This window comes from Pseudophryne corroboree, chromosome 9, assembly GCF_028390025.1.
Source record: "Pseudophryne corroboree isolate aPseCor3 chromosome 9, aPseCor3.hap2, whole genome shotgun sequence".
NCBI classification, from domain to species: Eukaryota; Metazoa; Chordata; class Amphibia; order Anura; family Myobatrachidae; genus Pseudophryne; species Pseudophryne corroboree.
The window spans coordinates 443494678-443514039 of NC_086452.1; the positions used below are offsets into that span (position 1 = coordinate 443494678).

The 19362-nt window shown below is 46.3% G+C and overlaps 1 protein-coding gene across 1 annotated transcript in view; it reads left to right on the forward strand.

Annotated features, from left to right (window-relative positions):
• The window catches only part of SLC25A20 (solute carrier family 25 member 20), a 51381-nt gene that overhangs the window by 23964 nt on the left and 8055 nt on the right, over positions 1 to 19362 (forward strand). Inside the window, exon 5 of the mRNA XM_063941145.1 lies at positions 18858 to 18975. Within this exon, the coding sequence (XP_063797215.1) occupies positions 18858 to 18975 (118 nt within the window). The remainder of the gene's footprint in view (positions 1 to 18857; positions 18976 to 19362) is intronic.

The following is a 19362-nucleotide window of genomic DNA, read 5'->3' on the forward strand; positions in this document are numbered from 1 at the left end:
ATCCATTAAAAAGCACTTTTTACATATCTGCTCAAGACTCTGAGTGCCGCTGTATGGATTAGAGGTATTGGTAACAATGGAGTTCCAGATGGCACCGGAGCATAATAACACCAGATAGGTGAGTGCCGATCCGCTTGCAGCAAATATATATATATATATATATATATATATATATATATATATATATATATATATATATATACATACATACATACATACATACATACATACATACATACATACATACATACATACATACACTTGAAAGTTTGGGCACCCCAGGCAAAAATTCATTATAATGTGCAAAAAGAAGCCAGGGAAAGATGGAAAAATCTCCAAAAGGCATCAAATTACAGATTAGACATTCTTATAACATGTCAAAAAAAGTTGGAAATAAAATCAATCATTTACACTTTCAAAAGAACAGAAAACAAAAAATGGCGTCTGCAAAAGTTTGGGCACCCTGCAGAGTTAATACCTTGTACTACCCCCTTTGGCAAGTATCACAGCTTGTAAATGCTTTTTATAGCCAGCCAAGAGTCTTTCAATTCTTGTTTGAGGTATCTTCGCCCATTCTTCCTTACAAAAGTCTTCCAGTTCTTTGAGATTCCTGGGCTGTCTGTGACGCACTGCTCTTTTAAGGTCTATCCATACATTTTCAATTATGTTGAGGTCAGGAGATTGTGACGGCCATGGCAAAACCTTCAGTTTATGCCTCTTGATGTAATCCACCGTGGATTTTGAGGTGTGTTTAGGATCATTATCCATTTGTAGAAGCCAGCCTCTCTTTAACTTCAGCTTTTTCACAGATGGCATCAAGTTAGCATCCAAAATTTGCTGGAATCTTATTGAATCCATTTTTCCTTCTACTCGTGAAATGTTCCCTGTGCCACTGGCTGCAATACAACCCCAAAGCATGATTGATCCACCCCCATGCTTAACAGTTGGACAGAGGTTCTTTTCATTAAATTCTGTGCGCTTCCTTCTCCAAACGTACCTTTGCTCTTTCCGGCCAAAAAGTTCGATTTTAACCTCATCGGTCCACAGAACTTTATTCCAAAATGCATCAGGCTTGTCTATATGTTCATTTGCAAACTTCAAACGCTGATTTTTGTGGTGAGGATGTGGAAGAGGTTTTCTTCTGATGACTCTTCCATGAAGACTATATTTGTACAAGTATCTCTTTATAGTGGAATAGTGTACCACAACTCCAGTGTCTGCCAGATCTTCCTGGAGGGATCATGCAGTCAAACGTGGATTTTGACTTGCTTTTCTCACAATCCTGCGAGCTGTTCTGTCTGATATTTTTCTTGGTCTTCCAGATCTTGCTTTAACTTCCACTGTTCCTGATGACTGCCATTTCTTAATTACATTCCGAACAGAGGATATGGGCATCTGATAACGCTTTGCTATCTTCTTATAGCCTTCTCCTGCTTTGTGAGCGTCAACTATTCTCAGTTTCAGTGTTCTACACAACTGCTTAGAGGAACCCATGGTGCTGATTGTTGGAGCAAGGTCAGATGAGTCTTGGCTTTTAAAACCTTTGAGATTGACATCACCTGGTCTTTCCAGACGATGATTGAGAACAATCCATGAAACTGCCAGGTCTCGGCTGTCCAAAGGGGGCAGTACAAGGTATTAACTCTGCAGGGTGCCCAATCTTTTGCAGATGCCATTTTTTGTTTTCTGTTCTTTTGAAAGTGTAAATGATGGAAATAAAATCAAACTTTTTTTGACATGTTAGAAGAATGTGTAATCTGTAATTTGGTGCCTTTTGGAGATTTTTCCATCTTTCCTTGGCTTCTTTTTGCACATTAAAATGAATTTGCCTGGGGTGCCCAAACTTTCAATCCCCACTGTGTATGTGTGTGTGTGTATATATATATATATATATATATATATATATATATATATATATATATATATATATATATATATATATATATATATATATATATATATATATATAATATGTGTGTGTGTGTGTATATATATGTGTGTATATATATATATATATATATATATATATATATATATATATATATATACACACACACATAGAGAATTCAGCACTCACCATAGCAAGCTCACTTGTCCTCACAACATCAATAAATAAATGATGGGGGTTTAGTTAGTGAATTGGCCAATGCACGGAAGCCTGCATACCGCTCCACGGTACCCCACCTTCATGCAGGTCCTACACTATCACAAAGCCTTAAGAATTAAAACCTGGCAACTGTATTCACATATAATATAACTGCAAATATGTCCACTAAGTTTAATGTATGTCTGCCACACATCTAGTGGCTTTTAAAGGCATACTAGTCACCTGACACAGCCGATAAATTACTAAGGAGCAGCTGACACATGTTTAGAACAATTGAGATTACACAGGGGTGCATGAAAAGGCCTGTGACCATGGTTAATAAGAGTTAACCAAAGATTAACCCCATAATATACAAACAAATATAGAAAACCACAGCACTCAATCCTAGCATGCAGCGGCACTCAGGGACAGACTCATGGAAATTCAAAACAAACGGTGTTTATTCCATTCTGGTGCAAAGAAAGATGGTCTTTCTTTGCACCAGAATGGAATAAACACCGTTTGTTTTGAATTTCCATGAGTCTGTCCCTGAGTGCCGTTGCATATACTACAGTTTCCAGAAGGCACCGGGGCTTCATTTACGGGGAAGGGTGAGTGCCCATCCGTTTTGAGATATATATATATATATTATGTGTAAGCTAGTCCAGTGCAGTATTATTGTTTGTAATAACCTCTGCATTGTACAGCTGTGACTATATGTGTGTGCACTAGCTTGCTGGGTGAATTTCATTTTGTGTGTGTCTCACTCAACTTGCTATCCCTATATTCTATAACCTGATGGGGCTTGGTGCGTCAGGTTTATAATACTGTAATATAGGATATTCACAAGATATACTGTAATTGTATTTTTCTCTGATTTTAGTCACCATATCTCTCCTGTATCTCTGCTTGTGCTGACTACACTGCGCAGGGGTTTGGGCTAGAGGTATTGTGCTGCTGATAATTGTACTGTTACCAGATATTGCAAGTTATATCATGTCAGCTTCTGAGGGTAACGGTTCTGGGGCTGAACACACTACCGGTGTTGCTGACGCCACAGATCCCTATGAGGAGAATATAGCAGCTGAGGGCTCTGGTTCTGGGGGCTTTTTGCCCCCCAGTGGGACTGTGGCAACGGGGGTCCATAATGACCCGCCGTGGGCTGTTTTCTCCACATTTCTGAATACACTAGTTACTAAACTAACGCCCCCTATGGGACCTCCTATGCCGCTTCAACCGTATGTGGTCCCCGCGGCGGGCAGATAACTTGTCTGCTCAAATGAAGAAATTTAACCTGTCTTTGACTACTAAAAAGTCTGACCCTCGCTCGCCTAAGACCAAGGGGTCCTCTACGCGAGCTATTACCTCCCCACAATCCACTGCTGTCACTAACACCTCGTCTGATGAAGATGACGCTTACACTGACCCCACAGATTCTGACACAGATACTGCTGATGGGGAGGGTAGTTCACATGTGGATGTTCCTGACCTTTTGGAGGCTATTAAGTTGATTCTACAGATTACGGATGATCCCGAGACATCCGTCCCTCCTAAGAAACCAGATAGATTCAAGCGTCAGAAGGTGGTTAAACAAGTTTTACCTCATTCTGCTCACCTGGTGGATATACGTCAGGAATCCTGGGAAAATCCAGGTAAGAAGTTTGTGCCTCACAAGAAGATGCTGGCTCGCTATCCCCTCGCACCAGAGCTGTCAAAAAATTGGGAATGGACTCGCATGTGGCAAGGATGGTGGTTTCCTCCGCTCTACCGTCACGTCTCTGAAAGAGCCTACGGATAAACGTGTGGAGGGTTGTCTGAAAGCGATTTACACCCTCACGGGTGCTGCGCAAAGGCCCACTATTGCAGCGACATGGGCTGCAGAAGCTATTGAAGTGTGGGCCCTAGAGTTGGAAGCTGAAATCTCTTCTGACCATGCTAGACAGTGCTTGTCATATATTGTCACAGCTTCTCACTATATTAAAGAGGCAGCTTCTGATGCAGGTATTCTAGCAGCGAAGGCTTCTACTACGTCAGTCCTGGCCCGCCGGATATTGTGGCTGAGATTTTTGTCCGTGGATCTGGATTCTAGAAAAACCCTGGAGGTACTCCCTTTTCTCTAACGTCCTAAGTGGATGCTGGGGACTCCGTCAGGACCATGGGGATTAGCGGCTCCGCAGGAGACAGGGCACAAAAATAAAGCTTTTGGATCAGGTGGTGTGCACTGGCTCCTCCCCCTATGACCCTCCTCCAAGCCTCCGTTAGGTTTTTGTGCCCGTCCGAGCAGGGTGCAATCTAGGTGGCTCTCCTAAAGAGCTGCTTAGAAAAAGTTTTTAGGTTTTTTATTTTCAGTGAGTCCTGCTGGCAACAGGCTCACTGCTACGAGGGACTTAGGGGAGAGAAGTAAACTCACCTGCGTGCAGGATGGATTTGCTTCTTAGGCTACTGGACACCATTAGCTCCAGAGGGAGTCGGAACACAGGTCTCACCCTGGGGTTCGTCCCGGAGCCGTGCCGCCGACCCCCCTTGCAGATGCCGAAGTTGAAGAGGTCCAGAGGTCCAGAAACAGGCGGCAGAAGACTTTCAGTCTTCATAAGGTAGCGCACAGCACTGCAGCTGTGCGCCATTGTTGTCAGCACACTTCATACCAGCGGTCACTGAGGGTGCAGGGCGCTGGGGGGGGCGCTCTGGGCAGCAATGTATTATACCTTTTTTATGGCTAAAATACATCACATATAGCCCTTGAGGCTATATGGATGTATTTAACCCCTGCCAGATCTCACAAACTCCGGGAGAAGAGCCCGCCGTTTTAGGGGGCGGGGCCTATTCTCCTCAGCACACGGCGCCATTTTCCTGCTCAGCTCTGCTGTGAGGAAGGCTCCCAGGCTCTCCCCTGCACTGCACTACAGAAACAGGGTTAAAACAGAGAGGGGGGGCACTTATTTGGCGATATGATTACATATGTGAAAATGCTATAAGGGAAAACACTTGTATAAGGGGTTGTCCCTGTATAATTATAGCGTTTTTGGTGTGTGCTGGCAAACTCTCCCTCTGTCTCCCCAAAGGGCTAGTGGGGTCCTGTCCTCTATCAGAGCATTCCCTGTGTGTGTGCTGTGTGTCGGTACGTGTGTGTCGACATGTAGGAGGACGATGTTGGTGAGGAGGCGGAGCAAATTGCCTGTATTGGTGATGTCACTCTCTAGGGAGTCGACACCGGAATGGATGGCTTATTTAGGAATTACGTGATAATGTCAACACGATGCAAGGTCGGTTGACGACATGAGACGGCCGGCAAACAAATTAGTACCTGTCCAGGCGTCTCAGACACCGTCAGGGGCTTGTATAAACGCCCATTTACCTCAGTTGGTCGACACAGACACGGACACTGACTTCAGTGTCGACGGTGAAGAAACAAACGTATTTTCCTTTAGGGCCACACGTTACATGTTAAGGGCAATGAAGGAGGTGTTACATATTTCTGATACTACAAGTACCACAAATAAGGGTATTATGTAGGGTGGGAATAATCTACTTGTAGTTTTTCCTGAATCAGATAAATTAAAGTGTGTGATGATACGTGGGTTTCCTCCGATAGAAAATTATTGGAGGTATACCCTTTCCCGCCAGAAGTGAACACACCTTAGGGTGGATAAGGCGCTCACACGCTTATAAAAACAAGTGGCGTTACCGTCTCCAGATACGGCCGCCCTCAAGGAGCCAGCTGATAGGAAGCTGAAAAATATCCTAAGAAGTATATACACACATACTGGTGTTATACTACGACCAGCAATCGCCTCAGCCTGGATGTGCAGCGCTGGGGGGGCTTGGTCGGATTTCCTGACTGAAAATATTGATACCCTTGACAGGAACAATATTTTATTGACTATAGAGCATTTTAAGGATGCATTTCTATATATGCGAGATGCGCAGAGGGATATTTGCATTCTGGCATCAAGAGTAGATGTGATGTTCATATCTGCCAGACGATGTTTATAGACACGACAGTGGTCAGGTGATGCAGATTCCAGACGGCACATGGAAGTATTGCCGTATAAAGGGGCGGTCCATCGGACCTGGTGGCCATGGCAACAGCTGGAAAATCCACTTTTGTTACCCCAAGTCACATTTCAGCAGAAAAGGACACAGTCTTTTCAGTCTCAGTCCTTTCGTACCCATAAAGGCAGGCGGGCAAAAGGCCAGTCATATCTGCCCAGGGTTAGAGGAAAGGGAAGAAGACTGCAGCAGGCAGCCCATTCCCAGGAACAGAAGTCCTCCACAGCTTCTGCCAAGTCCGCAGCATGACGCTGGGGCCATACAAGCGGACTCAGGTGCGGTGGGGGGTCATCTCAAGAGTTTCAGCACGCAGTGGGCTCACTCGCAAGTGGACTCCTGGATCCTACACGTAGTATCCCAGGTGTACATTGGAAATTCGAGACGTCTTCCCCTCACAAGTTCCTGAAGTCTGCTTTACCAACGTCTCCCTCCGACAGGGAGGCAGTATTGGAAAAAAATTCACAGGCGGTATTCCCAGCACGTGATAATCAAAGTACCCCTCCTACAACAAGGGAAGGGGTATTATTCCACACTATATTGTGGTACTGAAGCCAAACGGCTCGGTGAGATCTAAAAGATTTGAACAATTACATACAAGGGTTCAAATCAAGATGGAGTCACTCAGAGCAGTGATAGCGAACCAGGACGATATGGTGTCACTGGATATCAGGGACGCTTACCTACAAGTCCAAATTTTGCCCTTCTCACCAAGGGTATCTCAGGTTCGTGGTACAGAACTGTCACTATCAGTTCAGACGCTGCCGTTTGGATTGTCCACGGCACCCCGGGTCTTTACCAAGGTAATGGCCGAAATGATGATTCTTCCTAAAAGAAATATGGACGCTTTCCTGATAAGGGCAAGGTCCAGAGAACAGTTGGCGGTCGGAGTAGCACTATCTCAAGTAGTTCTACGACAGCACGAGTGGATTCTAAATATTCCAAAATCGCAGCTTTTTCCGACGACACGTCTAATGTTCCTAGGGATGATTCTGGACACAGTCCAGAAAAGGATGTTTTCTCCCGGAGAAGAAAGCCAGGGAGTTATCCGAGCTAGTCAGGAACCTCCTAAAACCAGGAAAAGTATCAGTGCATCATTGCACAAAGGGTCCTGTGAAAAATGGTGGTTTCTTACAAAGCGATCCCATTCGGTAGATTTCACGCAAGAACCTTTCAGTGGGATCTGCTGGGAAAATGGTCCGGATCGCATCTTCAGATACATCAGCGGATAACCCTGTCTCCAAGGACAAGGGTGTTTCTTCTGCGGTGGCTGCAGAGTGCTCATCTATGAAAGGGCCGCAGATTCGGCATTCAGGACTGGGTCCTGGTGACCACGGATGCCAGCCTGAGTGGCTGGGGAGCAGTCACACAAGGAAAAAATTTCCAGGGAGTGTGATCAAGTCTGGAGACTTCTCTCCACATAAATATACTGGAGCTAAGGGCAATTTACAAGGCTCTAAGCTTAGCAAGACCTCTGCTTCAAGGTCAGCCGGTATTGATCCAGTGGGACAACATCACGGCAGTCGCCCACGAAGACAGGGCGGCACAAGAAGCAGGAGGGAAATGGCAGAAACTGCAAGGATTCTTCGCTGGGCGAAAAATCATGTGATAACACTCTCAGCAGTGTTAATTCCGGGAGTGGAAAACTGGGAAGCCGACTTCCTCAGCAGGTAACCTCCACCCGGGAGAGTGGGGACTTCAGCGGGAAGTCTTCCACATGATTGTAAACCGTTGGGAAAAACCAAAGGTGGACATGATGGCGTCCCGCCTGAACAAAAAACTAGACAGATATTGCGCCAGGTCAAGGGACCCTCAGGCAATAGCGGTGGACGCTCTGGTAACACTGTGGGTGTACCAGTCATGGTATGTGTTCCCTCCTATGCATCTCATACCAAAAGTACTGAGAATCATAAGAAGGAGATGAGTAAGAACGATACTCGTGGTTCCGGATGGGTCAAGAAGGACTTGGTACCCGGAACTTCAAGAGATGCTCACGGAAGAACCGTGGCCTCTACCCTTAAGAAAGGACCTGCTCCAGCAGGGGCCTTGTCTGTTCCAAGACTTACCGCGGCTGCGTTTGACGGCATGGCAGTTGAACGCCGGATCCTGAAAGAGCATTCCAGATGAAGTCATCCCTATCCTGGTCGAAGCCAGGAAGGATGTAACCGCAAAACATTTTCACCGCAATTGGCGAAAATATGTTGCGTGGTGTGAGGCCAAGAAGGTCCCTACAGAGGAATTCCAACTGGGTCGTTTCCTACATTTCCTGAAAACAGGACTGTCTATGGGCCTAAAATTAGGGTCCATTAAGGTTCAAATTTCGACCCTGTCGAATTTCTTCCAGAAAGAACTGGCTTCAGTGCCTGAAGTTCAGACGTTTGTAAAAGAGGTACTGCATATACAGCCTCCTTTTGTGCCCCCAGTGGCACCTTGGGATCTCAATGTTGTTTTGAGTTTCCTAAAGTCACATTGGTTTGATCCACTCACCACTGTGGACTTAAAATATTTCACATGGAAGGTGAAGATTCTATTAGCCCTGGCTTCAGCCAGGCGTGTGTCAGAATGGGCGGCTTTATCATATAAAAGCCCTTACTTAATTTTTCATTCTGACAGGGCAGAATTGAGGACTCGTCCTCAATTTTTCCTTAAGGTGTTTTCTGTTTTTCACATGAACCAACCTATTGTGGTACCTGCGGCTACTAGGGACTTGGAGGACTCCAAGTTACTTGACGTTGTCAGGGCCCTGAAAATATGTTTCCAGGACGACTGGAGTCAGAAAATCTGACTCGCTGTTTAGCCTGTATGCACCCAACAAGATGGGTGCTCCTGCTTCTAAGCAGACGATTGCTCGCTGGATTTGTAGTACAATTCAGCTTGCACATTCTGTGGCAGGCTTGCCACAGCCAAAATCTGTAAAAGCCCATTCCACAAGGAAGTGGGCTCATCTTGGGCGACTGCCTGAGGGGTCTCGGCTTTACAACTTTGCTGAGCATTTACTTGGTCAGGGGCAAACACGTTTGCTAAATTCTACAAATTTGATACCCTGGCTGAGGAGGACATGGAGTCTCTCATTCGGTGCTGCAGGGTCATCCGCACTCTCCCGCCCGTTTGGGAGCTTTGGTATAATCCCCATGGTCCTGACGGAGTCCCCAGCATCCACTTAGGACGTTAGAGAAAATAAGATTTTACTTACCGATAAATCTATTTCTCGTAGTCCGTAGTGGATGCTGGGCGCCCATCCCAAGTGCGGATTGTCTGCAATACTTGTACATGGTTATTGTTACAAAAAAATCGGGTTGTTATTGTTGTGAGCCGTCTGTTCAGAGGCTCCTACGTTTGTCATACTGTTAACTGGGTTCAGATCACAAGTTGTACGGTGTGATTGGTGTGGCTGGTATGAGTCTTACCCGGGATTCAATATCCTTCCTTATTGTGTACGCTCGTCCGGGCACAGTATCCTAACTGAGGCTTGGAGGAGGGTCATAGGGGGAGGAGCCAGTGCACACCACCTGATCCAAAAGCTTTATTTTTGTGCCCTGTCTCCTGCGGAGCCGCTAATCCCCATGGTCCTGACGGAGTCCCCAGCATCCACTACGGACTACGAGAAATAGATTTATCGGTAAGTAAAATCTTATTTTAATGGAGATATTCTGTTTGGGGAGGACTTAAATAAGATAGTGGCTGATTTGGCTACTGCCAAAACTGCCTGTCTGCCAAGTACCGCTCCTTCTGTGTCGAAGGCTAAAAGTACTTCCTTTCGTCCTTTAGGTAAAGCAAAAGGTCAGGCGTACCACAAACAATCCCGCACTTCCAAACCTGGTAAGCCGAAGCCCAAAAGAGCCTGGCCTGCCCGTCAGCCAGCTTCCAAGACCGATAAGCCTACTGCATGACGGGGCGGGCCTCCCCCTGGGGGACCCCAGGGTGGGGGGCCGGCTTCTAGGGTATACCCAGGAATGGTTGAAGACCACTTCAGATGCTTGGGTACGGGAAGTCGTCACTCTAGGTTACGCCATAGCCTTCAAAAACCGTCCCCCTCGCTGATTTTGCCTGACAGACGTCTCTTCGGATCAGGTGAAGGCAAAGTCTCTACATTTGGTGGTACAGACCCTCCTGAACACAGGAGTGGTAGTACAGGTGCCTCTTGCTCAGAGGGGCCAGGAGTACTATTCTCCGCTGTTTCTAGTCCCGAAACCGAATGGGTCCTCCCGACCCATTCTCAACCTCAAGGCATTGAACAAGTTTGTGAGAATCTCCAAATTCCGTATGGAAACCCTTCGCACTATTGTTCTGGCCTTGGAAGCTGAGGATTATATGGTCTCCCTGGATATACAGGATGCTTACCTGCATATTCCTATAGCAGCGTTGCATCAGCAATACCTGAGGTTTGCGATTGGCAACCTCCATTATCCGTTTCGGGCGTTGCCTTTTGGTTTAACCACGGCTCCGCGAGCCTTCACCAAAGTTATGGTGGTGATGGCGGCGGAACTCCGCCATCAAGGGGTCAGGATCCTACCGTATCTGGACGACTTGTTGATCCTGGCAAATTCCCCAGAAATTCTCCTACGTCAATCGGATCTGACTGTCCGGTTTCTGCAAGCTTACGGGTGGCTCATCAACTGGAAGAAATCCTCCCTGATCCCTGCTCAGAGAATGGTGCACCTGGGAGTGATATTGGACACTCAAAACCAGCGGTTGTTCTTGTCTCAGGAGAAAGTCCTGAAGCTTCAGGACAAGATTCGTTGCTTCCTCTCTCGTCCACAAGTGTCGATACATTCGGCGATGCAGGTGCTGGGCCTCATGGTGTCAGCATTCGACATGGGGGAGTATGCTCAATTCCATTCTCGCCTCCTCCAGAGGCTGATTCTGGTCAAGTGGGACGGCCTGCCTCACCGGATCAGGTCTCACATGATCTCATTGACTCCGGAGGTCCGTCTGTCGCTGCTCTGGTGGCTCCAGGACCAACAATTGTGCGGGGGCCGTCTCTTATGGATATCCGACTGGGTCCCGTTGACGACGGATACCAGTCTAAGGGGTTGGGGCGCAGTGTTGGAGCAACACTCCCTTCAGGGTCGGTGGACCAAGGAGGAGTCTCTCCTCCCGATCAACGTTCTGGAATTGCGGGCGGTAGTCAACTCGTTGAACCTGGACAAGCATTTAATACAGGGGAAGAAATGGGTGCAGATGCACTATACAATCATTACTATAAATTACAGTATATAATATACTAAGAGGTTGTTAGCATATAATTGGCCAATGATACGGGCTTGCTCACCGCGTCGAGGTCACCTCTATCGAGCAAGTCCCTAACACTTTTGGGGTTCACACTGGGACGCAGGACACCCCCAAATCAGTCCAGCCATGAATCCCCCCAAGGCATCACACTAGTGGAAAATCGTGAGGTGTAATAAAGTATAAGAGAAGCATAGGTAGTTACGGAGTGTAGAAAGTGTTTTAAAATTAGATATAAAGTGGGTGAAAAAAATACATGGATAAAATGACACACTTAGGAGGTACTGAAAAAATAGTGACTATAAGTGTTAGGGTGTGATGCCCTGGAGTGGCCCAGACAGAACAGTTCAGGGGACCCCACGTCCCAATGCTTACCCCCAAATAGACTGACACTGTATGAAAATAATAGGACTTACTTTGTATTACGCCTGAATCATTGATGTGCAGTCAGATGTAGGTCCCTGCTTAAAATCAGTTTGGTAGGTGGGGGAGGGGTGCTAGTCAGAATGAAGTAATCTCAGACTTCAGGTGTGTATTTATACACATAGTATAGACTATACAGAGGAAATGGGTCTAGACTGCACACCCTAGTGGTTGTAATGAAAGGTGCTGTCTAGACCCATTTCCTCTTTATAGTCTATACTATGTGTATAAATACACACCTGAAGTCTGAGATTACTTCATTCTGACTAGCACCCCTCCCCCACCTACCAAACTGATTTTAAGCAGGGACCTACATCTGACTGCACATCAATGATTCAGGCGTAATACAAAGTAAGTCCTATTATTTTCATACAGTGTCAGTCTATTTGGGGGTAAGCATTGGGACGTGGGGTCCCCTGAACTGTTCTGTCTGGGCCACTCCAGGGCATCACACCCTAACACTTATAGTCACTATTTTTTCAGTACCTCCTAAGTGTGTCATTTTATCAATGTATTTTTTTCACCCACTTTATATCTAATTTTAAAACACTTTCTACACTCCGTAACTACCTATGCTTCTCTTATACTTTATTACACCTCACGATTTTCCACTAGTGTGATGCCTTGGGGGGGTTCATGGCTGGGCTGATTTGGGGGTGCCCTGCGTCCCAGTGTGAACCCCAAAAGTGTTAGGGACTTGCTCGATAGAGGTGACCTCGACGCGGTGAGCAAGCCCGTATCATTGGCCAATTATATGCTAACAACCTCTTAGTATATTATATACTGTAATTTATAGTAATGATTGTATAGTGCATCTGCACCCATTTCTTCACCTGTATTACCATAAAATCTCAGCAGATAGCACCTTTCATTACAACCACTAGGGTGTGCAGTCTAGACCCATTTCCTCTTTACAAGCATTTAATACAGAAACGTCCTGTTCAAGTACAGTCGGACAACGCCACAACAGTGGCTTACATAAACCATCAAGGCGGCACTCGCAGCCGCTTGGCAATGAAGGAAGTTTCACGGATTCTTCAATGGGAGGAACGCCATCTACCGGCCATATTGGCAATATTCATTCCGGGAGTCCTGAATTGGAAAGCGGACTTTCTCAGTCGTCAGGACGTACACGCCGGAGAGTGGGGCCTCCATCCAGATGTGTTTCAACTCATAGTGGAAAGGTGGGGCCTTCCAGATGTGGCTCTGATGGCGTCTCGACACAATCGCAAGGTTCCGGTCTTTGGAGCAAGGACAAGGGATCCTCAAGCAGCATTCGTGGATGCGCTGGTGGTGCCATGGATTTTTCAGCTGCCGTATGTGTTCCCTCCGGTGTCACTCCTGCCCAGGGTAATTCGAAAGTTCAAGCAAGAAGGAGGAATCCTGCTTCTCATAGCTCCAGCGTGGCCCAGACGGCATTGGTTCTCAGACCTGCAAGGCCTATCGTCGGAGCGTCCGATTCTACTTCCACAACACCCAGGTCTCCTCGTTCACGGCCCCTGTGTCTACCAGAACCTGGCCCAATTGTCTTTGATGGCTTGGCTCTTGAAGCTTCCATCTTGAGGGCTAAAGGTTTTTCTGAGGCGGTCATTAAAACTATGTTGCGGGCCCGGAAACCGGATTCTGCTCGGATTTACCATAGTGTCTGGCATTCTTACTTTGTTTGGTGCGCATCTAACAATTGTGACGCTTCCAAGTTTAGTACAGCCAAACTTTTGGCTTTTCTTCAGCAGGGCCTAGACTTAGGCCTGCGTCTGGCCTCCCTCAAGGTTCATATTTCTGCCTTGTCTGTGTGGTTTCAGAGAAAAATTGCGACCTTGCCTGATGTTCATACCTTTACTCAGGGTGTGTTGCGTATCCAACCTCCCTATGTCCCGCCTGTGGCTCCTTGGGACTTGTCGGTGGTGTTGGATGCGTTGTAAGAGTTTCCGTTTGAACCTCTGGGCTCAGCTGACCTTAAGTGGCTTTCCCTTAAGGTGGTGTTTTTGCTGGCTATTGCCTCCGCTAGAAGAGTGCCGGATTTGGGTGCCTTGTCCTGTAGTTCCCCATATCTGATTTTTCACCGTGACCGGGCGGTTCTTCAAACTCGTCCCGGATATTTACCCAAGGTGGTATCTTCGTTTCACCTTAATCAGGAGATTGTGGTTCCGTCCCTGGTCTCTTCTGACTTGTCTCCCAAAGAGCGGTCTTTGGATGTGATACGGGCTCTCCGTATCTATGTGAAGAGAACTGCTTCTATTAAGAAATCTGATTCTCTCTTTGTTCTGTTTGGTTTTCGCAAACGTGGCTGGCCTGCTCACAAGCAGACTTTGGCCAGATGGATTAGAATGGTGATTGCACATGCTTATGTGAAGGCTGGTCTGTCAGCTGCTGCTCACATTACGGCCCATTCTACTCGGTCTGTTGGACCTTCTTGGGCGGCCCGCCGTGGTGCGACCCTTGAACAATTGTGCAAGGCCGGTACGTGGTCCTCGGTGAACACGTTCATAAGGTTCTATGCCTTCGATACTGCCGCTTCCCAGGATGCTTCCTTTGGACGCCGGGTTCTTGTGCCCGCTACAGTGCGTCCCCTCCCATAAGGAACTGCTTTAGGACATCCCCAATGTCTATCCTTGTGGAGCCCAGTGTACCCCACAGCAGAAAACGAGTTTTATGGTAAGAACTTACCTTTGTTAAAACTCTTTCTGCGAGGTACACTGGGCTCCACAAGGCGCCCACTCTGACGCACTTAGCGTCTTTGGGTTGGTATGGCATTAGCCGCTGACACTTCTCCTGTCGTGAGAATGTGGTGTTTGTGGCTACTAACTGTTGTCGTCTCTCTTCCTGCTACTGCATTGGGCTGGTTAACTAAAAACTGAGCTCCTGTGCAGGGAGGCGGGGTTATAGAGGAGGCGGCGCTATGCATCTTGGGACAGTGAAAGCTTTGGAGCCTGTTGGTGCCTCAGATCAAGATCCTACTCTACACCCCAATGTCTATCCTTGTGGAGCCCAGTGTACCTCACAGAAAGAGTTTTAACAAAGGTAAGTTCTTACCATAAAACTCGTTATTTAATTGGACTCCTTGGGCTGATTCATCGTTTAACATACGACTGCTTGCGGAGTGCATCTTGTGTGTTGTCATACTTTACGTTCTCCAGAGCGAGAAGAGCTTATTATAACATATATTCCAGATAGTCAATAATCCGGCATATACAATAGAGTAATGAATACAAATCCAAAAAAACCCAGCACCTACTCTAGCAGAAGTGAGGAAAGTGTGATCTACTCTTAGAAGTGTTGAAGTTAGCAACAGTAATCCAGTAGACCAACAGCCATTAGAGTGGCTACAGGAGTCGAGGATGCTGCAGGATCTCCTTATAAAAAGGTTTTTTCTAACACAGACTCAAGAGTAAAATAAACTCCCAGCGCTTACGTGTGTGTGCCAAAATGTATATAAATAAAGTTAAAACATGCTTAATATAACACTTTACTGTATATAAACACTTTGGGCCGCATTCAGTAGCTGTCGGAAACTGCCGTTTTGTCGGAAAGATGGCAGCTTCCAACAGATTTCTGTTGGAAGGGTTCTGACCTATTCAAAGAGGGCAGTTTTTTTTCCGACAAGCCGGGAATTCCAGACTTTTCAGAAAATACGTGGATTGGCAGAGTAGGCGCCGATCTGCGCGCTTCTGTTGGAAATTCAACAGGTTTTGGCCCCCTTTCCGACAATCTCAATCCGACTTTAAAAAAAGTCAGATTGAGCAGGGCTAGCTCCCGGCAGCGCCTTTCCCCGCTGGCCCCTGCTGTCGGCTCCCTCTGACACTTATTAAATATACCCCTTTATATGTACTCGTTGCGTGATATATAAAATGTAAAGTGTCTAATACCGGTATGCACACAATGACACAGATAAAACACAAAAAAGAGACGTACAGTATATTCACAGCAGCTGACCAAACTGGCTCATTCATTCTTATGTACCGCACATTTGCGCTATCAGAATAAGTCCCATATAACCTTTTATAGGGGGCAGAGTGAATGCCTTTGGGTGGGTGTTAGGACACCGGTGCTCGTGTGTGCGCACTAATGTTCTGCCTCTGCACAGTCTCTGTTGCTGGTCTTCTACTGGCGTAACGGATGTCAAAGCAGTCTGTACTGTGAATCTGCAGACCATAAATCCTAAAGGAGTTTCATTTGTACCAAGTATAGGCCATGGAAGTCCACACTGAGGACTAGCCATAACATGGTGTGTATGCTGCAGGCGTAGATACATCTCCTGGTGCGTACAATTGCTCAAGGGCGAATATATGCAATTTATCTTTGCATGCCTCTTTTGAACAATGTACAGTTTACTTCCATCATTTATCTAATTTTTAGTCAAGTTGTCTTTGACGGGTAAGTCTGGAACTGGTTCTGCAGCATAGTGGAAATAATACAGCCACTAACTAAAGGCCTTCCGTGGTTATTGGCATACCGTAAGAACAAAACATTGCAATGCCAGTAAATGCAATCATCGCTGTATCTTTCATAACGAATACCTGTCTCTTACAGGAAACATACACGTCTTAGGGGCTAGTCGTACAAAATAACCTGTACAAATCTGATGTGGGATTGCTAGATACATCGTCGAATGGGATAGTTTTATTCTGGGGAAGCCGGGTACCAGCAACAGAGAGAGATTTGGACCATTTTCCCAGTCTGATTGAATAACGCAAAACAAACTTTGTCCAACCGCATACCTACTGGCAGAATTCTCCTGTAGCTACTGGACCTATACCTTCCTGATTTCTGCATGTTATTCTTATTGAGCAAAGCATGTCGGCAATTATTTGTCTGCAAAGTCCTCTATAGCCGCAGTGTTCCTTATATAGAAGGCTGAGAATGGGGCGCCGGCTGCCGCTGGTCTGTCTCTATAAGCTGTTTATACTGTGGCGTTCCAGAGATGCAGTTTTAGGTCTGGCTGTTCCGTTATTCTTCTCCACACGGACCTGATGTGTGTATATATATTACTGATTTACTGCTCTCCAGTCATCCACAGAAACGTGTAAGCCCTCTACTGCTTCATCCCCAGCATCCCACCGGCTCTAATAATGCAAGATATACCCGACCTCCTAACATAATGTGAATGGCTGGGAAAAACACCTGGCTAAAGGGAAGAAAGTTGCTAGTAATGAAAGGAAATAATATTGGTGTATAGGGCAGCTGGTTTAGACTTTGGGTAACTGTTTCCTTAGGCCTAATTCAGACCTGATCGTTCGCTAGGGTTTTTTTTGCACTGCTGCGAGCAGATAGTCGCCGCCCATAGGGGAGTGTATGTGCGAACGCATGTGCAGCCGAGCTGTACAAAAAAGTTTTGTGCAGTTTGAGTTGCCCAGGACTGACTCAGCCGCTGCGATCACTTCTGCCTGTCCGAGTCCGGAATTGACGTCAGACACCCGCCCTGCAAACACTTGGACACGCCTGCGTTTTTCCAAACACTCCCAGAAAACGGTCAGTTGCCACCCACAAACGCCCTCTTCCTGTCAATATCCTTGCGATCGCCCGTGCGAATGGATTCTTTGTAGAACCCATCGCACAGCAACGATCCGCTTTGTACCTGTGCGACGCGCATTGCGGTGCATGCGCAGTTCTGACTTGATCGCTGCGCAGCGAAAACACCTAGCGTGCGTTCAGGTTTGAATGACCCCCCCTTGTTACTCCACTTTGAGCCAGAAATATGTAATATAGTACAATGTGTCTACTTTATACACTGATCAGCCATAACATTAAAACCACCTGCCTAATAATATGTAGGTCCTCCTCTTGCCACCATAATCGTTTCTAAACCATTGAGGCATGGGCTCCAGAAGACCTCTGCAGGTGTTGAGTGGTATCTGGCACCAAGATGTCAGCCACAGATCCTTTAAAGTCCTATAAGTTGTGCGGTGGGGCCTCCATGGCTTGGATTTATTTTTCCAGCACATGCCACAGTTGCTCAATGGTACTGAAATCTGGGGAATTTGGAGGCCAAACCAAAACCTAGACGTCTTTATGTTCCTCAAACCATTCCTGAACAACTGTTGCAGTATGGCAGGGAGCATTATCCTGCTGAGAGAGGCCACTGCTATTGGGGAAGACCTCTGCCATGTAAGGGTGTACTTGGTTTGCAACCTGTTTAGGTAGGTGGAATGTGTAAGTAACTTCCACATGAATGCCAGGACCTAAGGTTTCCCAGCAGAACATTGCCCAGAGAATCGCGCTGCCTTTGCCGGCTTGCCTTCTACTCATAGTGCATCCTGGTGCTATCTCCTCCTCGGGTAAATGACGCACATGAACCCGACAGTCCACATGATGTAGAAGAAAACGTGATTCGTCAAGACTAGACCACCTTCTTCCATTGATCCAGTTCTGATGCTCACGTGCCCACTGTAGGTGCTTTCTGTGGTGGGCACATGCGTCACTGAGCTTTGGGCACCCCGTGACCCTGTTGCTGGTACACCAGTTGTCCTTCCTTGGACCAATTTTTGTAGGTACTAGCCCCTGCATACCGGGAACACCCCACAAGACCTGCCGTGTTGGACCCAGTTGTCTAGCCATCACAATTCGGCCCTTGTCAAAGTACCGCTCCTTGAAAGGTGTCATTGCAATGCGATAATCAATGCTAAACAGTTCACCGGTCAGGGGTTTTAATGTTATGGCTGAAATAGATTTATTTATGGCTTCTTACCTAATGTCCCTGTGCTGTACTCACACGGAGATCTGGGTGTTTGGCAGGGCTGCTGAGAATGCAGGACAGGTAGTAATTAGACGGGACGCGTGGGTGGTCTAATTTCATGGATCTGTTTTTTCAAGAACTGTTTCTGCCTTTAGGCCAAATCAGCTGTGTAGGACACGGTTTAACCTATGTGTCTGACATGCACAGTCCAAGTAGATTTGTCATTTGGGGCAATGTTTAGAGACTCTCCTAAAATTTAGATAAATTTTACTACTTTCCTCCTATATTGTTTTTAGCACTAAACATTTTATTTATTGTCTTTATGCTTGGTTCCTGATTTGTTTCTAATTACCTGGTTATAACGCAGATCATCCTTCATAACCTGGTTTAACCTTCCAGATCCAGGCCGCCTCTGGAGAAGTGAAATACGCTGGCCCCATGGACTGCGCCAAAACTCTGTACCGAGAAGCCGGAATTAGAGGAATATACAAAGGCACAGTGCTGACACTTATGAGAGGTATAACAAATCATTTCTCTCCAGATGGAAGAGCTCTCGGGGGAATGTCACAGTGTAGCATTTAGCTAACAACACTAGGTGGCGACGTTACAGAGTGAGAGAAGCGTCCGTCTGACGTACTCGCAGCGACATAACCAGATCCCAGCACTTGAAATGTTTTCCACGTGGAATAATGGTGATTACTGTCGTTCCACGGCTCCTACTCAAGATAATGAGATTCAGAAGTAGCGTCTAATCTTTTGTAATGATTAAATTTCACGTCTTAATCAGAGTCACGGCTGCACAATTTTGTTAATTTGACATTGAGAAGCCAAATGAATAACTCAAGGTCAAATGAGCATTTTGGAACCAATTTTTTTTTTTTTTTTTTTTTTTTTTTTTTAAGAC